This window comes from Salmo salar, chromosome ssa01, assembly GCF_905237065.1.
Source record: "Salmo salar chromosome ssa01, Ssal_v3.1, whole genome shotgun sequence".
In the NCBI taxonomy this organism is placed as follows: Eukaryota; Metazoa; Chordata; class Actinopteri; order Salmoniformes; family Salmonidae; genus Salmo; species Salmo salar.
The window spans coordinates 54,960,561-54,967,784 of NC_059442.1; the positions used below are offsets into that span (position 1 = coordinate 54,960,561).

At 42.3% G+C, this 7,224-nt stretch overlaps 1 protein-coding gene across 1 annotated transcript; it reads right to left on the bottom strand.

Moving 5' to 3' along the window:
* Positions 1-862: 862 nt before the first annotated feature.
* Positions 863-4,216, bottom strand: LOC106605086 (GTP cyclohydrolase 1). The gene is made up of 6 exons (XM_014200379.2): positions 3,603-4,216; positions 2,895-3,004; positions 2,593-2,648; positions 2,372-2,403; positions 2,170-2,254; positions 863-1,891 (listed from the first exon to the last, which is right to left on the bottom strand). Exons 1-6 carry the CDS (start codon positions 3,901-3,903, stop codon positions 1,762-1,764), a joined length of 714 nt encoding a protein of 237 aa, XP_014055854.1. The 5' UTR covers positions 3,904-4,216; the 3' UTR covers positions 863-1,761.
* Between the last annotated feature and the right edge of the window lie 3,008 nt (positions 4,217-7,224).

Sequence of the window (7,224 nt, forward strand, 5' to 3'; positions counted from 1 at the left end):
ACTAGAGTAGCCCACAGCCATATGGCATAGTCAGACCAGGGCCTAACATAAGGACAACTCAGAGTATGCTATTCTGTTCTTCTGAAATATTTATTCAACTTTTAAAAATGTAGATGTTCCAAAGGTCTGCATCAGTGGCTTGTAGGCGATGCGTGGATGCCAGGAGATGCTAAATGTGCTTATGTTTATTAACAGTCAATTACTAGGAGATCGGCAGTTATAAATTGGACAGTCACTGGCTGACAAAATGTCATGACCACTACAGCTCTAGATGCATCCAAAGCAAAAAAAACAGACATCTCTAGCTTAAACTGACAGATTTTTATGGGGATGTTTGTATTATGCTCATTTGATTTCCGCGTGGGGTGTAGACATCGACCTTAGGGGGTTACCAACCATTCCTGGACCTGACTCCAAAAGAGCGAGCCACTCAAGTACCAAAAGAGATGATTTGTTGATACTGTTTCCTAGTGACAGAATCTGCACAGGGCTGACTGTTCAATGCCCCATATATCGAGCATTCATTTTGTGGCTAGAATTTTATATAATAGTTTAAATTGAAAACAACAGGTTGATGCCTCAATTGTTGTTTTGAATATTGGTTCATAAACCTGATGCCATGGTCAAATCTGTTCCCAACTATCTTGAATTTTGTAGTTGTCAACCCTTTCAACTTTAAGTGAAAGTGATATCTTATACTATTTTTACTAGTCATCTTATTAAGGTGTGCATGGTTTTTCATTGGTGCACATATAAATGTGCATTTAATGAATATGAACACACTCCGCACAAATTCAGTTTATAGAATCCGGGAAATATCCGGGAAATATCTCAATTACAAAACCAAGAAAGCAACTTTAAAGCAGGTTAAATATTTGTTTATTTCTGAATGTAATGTTCAAACTCATAAGATTGACAAATCAACATTTTTAACATTAACTAGATGGGAAACTTTTTCCAAACATAAGACAATTAATCATAAGCATCATCATGCTCATGTGATACAACATTTGGGTTAGAGGCATTTACAGAACATTTCCATTGTTATTGTTATTGTTATGCTCCTATATCATTATTACCTTGAGCCATTGCACAACTAGATATTAACACCCCTTACTAGCACAGAGTTAAGTCCAAACAGAACAAATGTCAATGTTATGAGGGTCATATTTCAGCTTCAAGTTTCTAAGAATACCATGTACATAATATACAGCCAAAATACTATGTAAGCACTTGCGATACAGTAACAGTAAGGCGTTTCCTCTGAAGGTGGGTACAGAGGGGCCTTTGGCAGCAGCACTTAATATGAAACGATCCAAGGACTACACATAACTTATAAAGTTATCAAGTTCCTTAGGGTTTTTAATCCCTGATCATGACTCCCTGATATATTAGTTTTAGCGATTGTCCCAAACGGCAAACCCCGGATCTTTACTCCAGGTGCACTAGAGAAAAGCGCTCAAAATATTTTTACGATTTCAAATAGTATTTCAACCCCAGGTTTGGTACTTTCAAAGATAGTTGGAAAATATTCCTTCAAATGCAGTGCTACCCGCCATGAAGAGTTCCCCCCCCGCACCCTTATTGGAACGAACTAAGATAACTTCCCCTACCTGACAGAACATACTTAGGTAAGATCAATGAAAGAATGAGATGCAGAAGAGAAAAATAACAAAACAATCTTGCATTGTTTGGTGATAGCTGGAGAGATTGCTGTTTTTGCTTGGAAAGACAGGGTGAGGTAACAATGGCCCAAGTGGGTCAGTTGTTTTTGATCAGAGCCAAGAACTCCTCCCGGGTCTTGGGATCCTCTTGGAAGAGTCCCAGCATGGCGCTTGTCACGGTCTTGCTGTTCATCTTCTGCACACCCCTCATCACCATGCACATATGACTGAAACACACAACACAATGCTCCAAACTCAGTTGTTATAATAATAACAGATAAACTAGTGCACTCTTGAGAACAACTCTTTGATTCATTGAATGAATTGATCCAAAACACATAAAACATAGGTGGGCTTAACAACCTCCTGTCAGCCATGACATAATACCTGACACAGTTTGTGTAGCATAGGTTTGCAATTAATTCGGGCATAGAAATATATGGAGCAATACAATGTAATTCACATGTAATACAAGACATGTAGTACATAGTAAAAAGACACTCACGCTGCCTCAATGACGACTGCTACGCCTGCAGGCTCTAATGCCTCTGAGATTGCTGTAGCGATCTGCTTGGTCAGGCGTTCCTGCACTGTAGAGGGAACAACAAACATAAAGAGCCGAGGTTAATACTCTAGATACACTCAAACCCACAGACTCTCTCAGCAAGCTGCTGATAGTGATACCGAAAAGACCAAAGGATACTCGCCTTGAAGCCTCCTGCTGAAGATTTCAACAATCCTGAAATAAATGAAGCAATAAAAGGGAAGTTAGTAGAGTACCAAGTAACTCTGAACGTGCATGTGTGTGTGTGTGCATGCATGCCATGTCTGTATGTGTGTGTGCGTTCATGTGAGCACTTGTGTGTGTGCGTACGTGCCTGCATGCATATCTTTGGGAATACGATAGCAACTGAATATGATCACTGACCTTGCCAGCTTGCTCAGACCAACCACTTTATTGTTTGGAAGATATCCAATGTGAACCTTTGGTGTTGAAACAAAGCACACAGTAGCAAATTCAATAATAAACCCAGAGAACGTCTGAATTATAGATTTGTTAACCATATATCATTGACATTAGCAGGATTTCAACAACGACAAATGAAACAAGGGATGTTCTGAGTGTCAGAATGCGTTATACATATCAAGTGACCCATACTGCTGCTATGTAAGTCCAAATAATACGCATTTAATTGCTTCATGGCTTCATTATACATCATTGGTTTTCACCTTGCCAAAGAAGGGCACGAGATGGTGCTCACAGAGAGAGAACATTTCAATGTCCTTCACGATCACCATCTCGTTGTGGTTCTCGTCAAAGATGGCATTGTTCAGGATGTCTGGGGAAGAAGAGGTAAGAGAGACAAGTGGAACAATTGTTTTGCCCAACTCCAGATTGCAGCTTTGTATGCATAATGAGTTTTCTCTACTTGCGATCTCAATTTGCAGAGACACTGGGCGCCATGAGGAAAATGTAAAGTAATGGACCGCGCTCTTTGCAGCAAATAGAATATGACCTGATGAATACAATGAAAACTCAAAATGAATAGCTAGACAAAATCTGAATTACACTTTGTTGCTTCCAATGATGTATGTGTCTATGGTTGTTTCTAGTAATGTTTGAAATAACAATGGAGGTCTGATATCTCCAAAGCTAAATAAATCGTGCACACATATCAACTTGCACTGTAGCTGTGCGGACAGTTTATCAAGACTATGCAGCCTGAGGGATGAGCAAGGATAAATTCGTTTTAAATAGGCTTGTGTAAATATATAAGACCACACATTAAATGCATAATAAAACTGTAAAGAACAGAACCTTTGAAGATCGTTCTCCTTGTCGTTTGAACGTCACAATCTACCTCATTATCTATCATATATTTTAGATTTAATTAAACACGTGTACAACTATTCATGCAGGACGGTCAATGCTCTCACCATTTACTGTCTCGTGATAACCTTTGGTGAGGAACTGCATTGCTTTGGCTGCCCGTAATGGTGTACGCAGTAGACCCTCACGTTCCACGTCTTCTCCCAGTTCTCGAAGCACGATGCCGTAGGCTCCTTCAATGGCAGATATCTTACACACATCCTCTGACTTCTTGTGGGACTTCTCCTCCTTGCCCATCAATTCAGCTTTCTTTGACTCTATGGATTTTTCACTGAACCCGTTGAGATATTCTGTAACAATTTTTCCGTTGCAGACGCCGTTAATCTCTGATGCTTTTTGGTACTCCATTCTAATAAAACTGAAATAACTTGATTCAATGCCCTGTGTATAAAGTCACCGCTTGTTGACTAAGTTGTGGTAAGAGGTGACAGTAGACTATTGCTCGTGGCTTGGGTGGTGACTGCAGGCCCTATTTATGGGTGCGCCTATAACTGTCATGCCCGTTCCTATATTCGTTACGGAGTAGGCACATGGCTTCTCAGGAGAAAGTGTGACTTTTTGGTCTACAACCACCAGACATGATCATAACGTGGCACTAATTGAGGGAGGCATCTTATCACCTATGCTAAAAATCGATTTTAGTGAAAATCATGTGAACAATAAACCGTTTTGTAACTAACTACAACCCAGCACAAGTGTTAGAAAAGTGTGAGACCGCGTGAGTGGAAGTCCCAAGTAGTCAGGCGTTACTCTCTGAAATGTGGGATTCTGCAATGTGTCACTGTATGACTAGTAAGGTACAATGTATACACTCATTGAAGGGCTATATGGTTATGAAAGGACAGAATAAATATAAACTCAGCAAAAAAAGAAATGTCCCTTTTTTCAGGACCCTGTCTTTCAAAGATTATTCCTAAAAATCCAAATAACCTCACAGATCTTCTTTGTAAAGGCTTTAAACACTGTTTTCCATGCTTGTTCAATGAACCATAAACAATGAATGAACATGCACCTGTGGAACGGTCGTTAAGACACTAACAGCTTACAAACGGTAGGCAATTAAGGTCACAGTTGTGAAAATTTAGGACACTAAAGAGGCCTTTCATCTGACTCTGAAAAACACCAAAAGAAAGTTGCCCAGGGTCCCTGCTCATCTGCGTAAACGTGCCTTAGGCATGCTGCAAGGAGGCATGAGGACTGCAGATGTGGCCAGGGCAATACATTGCAATGTCCGTACTGCGAGACGCCTAAGACAGCGCTACAGGGAGACAGGACGGACAGCTGATCGTCCTCGCAGTGGCAGACCACGTGTAACAACACCTGCACAGGATCAGTATATCCGAACATCACACCTGCGGGACAGGTACAGGATGGCAACAACAACTGCCCGAGTTACACCAGGAACGCACAATCCCTCCATCAGTGCTCAGACGGTCCGCAACAGGCTGAGAGAGACTGGACTGAGGGCTTGTAGGCCTGTTGTAAGGCAGGTCCTCACCAGACATCACCGGCAACAACATCACCTATTGCACAAACCCACCGTTGCTGGACCAGACAGGACTGGCAAAAAGTGCTCTTCACTGACGAGTCATGGTTTTGTCTCACCAGGGGTGATGTCGGATTCGCGTTTATCGTCAAAGCAATGAGCCTTACACCGAGGCCTGTACTCTGGAGCGGGATCGATTTGGAGGTGGAGGGTCCGTCATGGTCTGGGGCGGTGTGTCACAGCATCATCGGACTGAGCTTGTTGTCATTGCAGGCAATCTCAATGCTGTGCATTACAGGGAAGACATCCTCCTCCCTCATGTGATACCCTTGCTGCAGGCTCATCCTGACATGACCCTCCAGCATGACAATGCCACCAACCATACTGCTCGTTCTGTGTGTGATTTCCTGCAAGACAGGAATGTGAGTGTTCTGCCATGGCCAGCAAAGAGCCCGGATCTCAATCCCATTGAGCACGTCTTAGACCAGTTGGAACGGAGGGTGAGGGTGAGGGCCATTCCCCCCAGAAATATCCGGGAACTTGCAAGTGCCTTAGTGGAAGAGTGGGGTAACATCTCACAGCAAGAACTGGCAAATCTGGTGCTGTCCATGAGGAGGAGATGTACTGCAGTACTTAATGCAGCTGGTGGCTACAACAGATACTGACTGTTACTTTTGATTTTGACCCCCCTTTGTTCAGGGACACATTATTCAATTTCTGTTAGTCACATGTCTGTGTAACTTGTTCAGTTTATGTCTCAGTTGTTGAATCTTGTTATGTTCACACAAATATTTACACATATTAAGTTTGCTCATAATAAACGCAGTTGACAGTGATAGGACGTTTCTTTTTTTGCTGAGTTTATTATGTATAACTTCAAAAGACAGACAGGTGTAAATGATAACAGACAGTGACTGGCAAGGGAATGGCAGTTGGGACCAGACCTGGGCCAAATACATGTGTCAAATACTATTTGAACTGGAAAATACTATTTGACCAAGGTCTGTTGTGACAGAAAATCAAATCAAATCAATGCTTCGTAAACAACAGGTGTAGACTAACAGTGAAATGTTTACCTAGGGGTCCTTTTCCAACAATGCAGAGTTAAAGATAAAAAATAGAAATAGTGACGCAAGGAATAAATACACAGTGAATAACAAATAACAATAATGAGTAAAAATAACATGGCTAGATACAGGAAGTATACAGCACAGGAGGTTGGTGGCACCTTAATTGGGGAGGACGGGCTCGTGGTAATGGCTGGAGTGGAGTTAGTGGAATGGTATCAAATACATCAAACACATGATTTGATGCCATTCCATTCACTCTGTTCCAGCAATTATTGTGAGCCGTCCTCCCCTCAGCAGCCTCCACTGATATACAGGGAGTACCAGTGCCGAGTCAATGTGCAGGGGTACGAGGTAATTGAGGTAGCTACTGTATGTACATATAGGGGTAAAATGACTAGTCAACAGGACAGATAATAGACAGTAACGGCAGCGTATGTGCTGAGTGTGTGCACGGCGTCAGTATGCATGTGTGCGCATGTTTTGTGTGTGTGTATATGTTTGTGTTGGGGTGTCAGTGTAAGTATGTGTGACTGTGTAGGTAGAGTCCAGTGTGTGTGCATAGAGTCAGTGCAGTTCCGGCTCATAATAAATGGCCGGAACGGAACGAATGGAATGGCATCAAACACCTGGAAACCATGTGTTTGATGTATTTGATACCATTCCACTGATTGCGCTCCAGTCATTAACACGAGCCTGTTCTCCCCAATTAAGGTGCTACCAATCTCCTGTAGTGTTGGTGTGTCAGTGTGTCAGTGTAAGTATGTGTAAATGTATGGGTATAGTCCAGTGTATGTGCATAGAGTTAATGCAAAGAAGGGTCAATGCAGGTAGCCATTTGATGAGTTATTTAGCAGTCTTGTTTATCAGTCTTATGGCTTGTGTGTAGAAGCTGTTCAGGGTCCTGTTGGTTCCAGACTTGGTGCACTGGTACCACTTGCCATGCGGTAGCAGAGACAACAGTCTATGACTTCGGTGACTGGAGACTTTGAAAGAATGTTGGGCCTTCTTCTGACACGCCTGGTATAAAGGTCCTGGATGGCAGGGAGCTCTGATGTACTGGGCCGTACTCAACAGCTGCCATACCAAGAGGTAATGCAGCGTGTAAAAATGCTC

What these genes read in the sequence shown, in the direction of transcription:
- LOC106605086 (XM_014200379.2), bottom strand. Translation starts at nt 3,903, where the DNA reads ATGGAGTACCAAAAAGCATCAGAGATTAACGGCGTCTGCAACGGAAAA. An exon ending in TCGTGCCCTTCTTTGGCAAG is followed by an intron (nt 2,649 to 2,894) that starts GTGAAAACCAAT and finishes TCAACACCAAAG; the next exon opens with GTTCACATTGGATATCTTCC. An exon ending in GCAGTCGTCATTGAGGCAGC is followed by an intron (nt 1,892 to 2,169) that starts GTGAGTGTCTTT and finishes TGTGTGTTTCAG; the next exon opens with TCATATGTGCATGGTGATGA.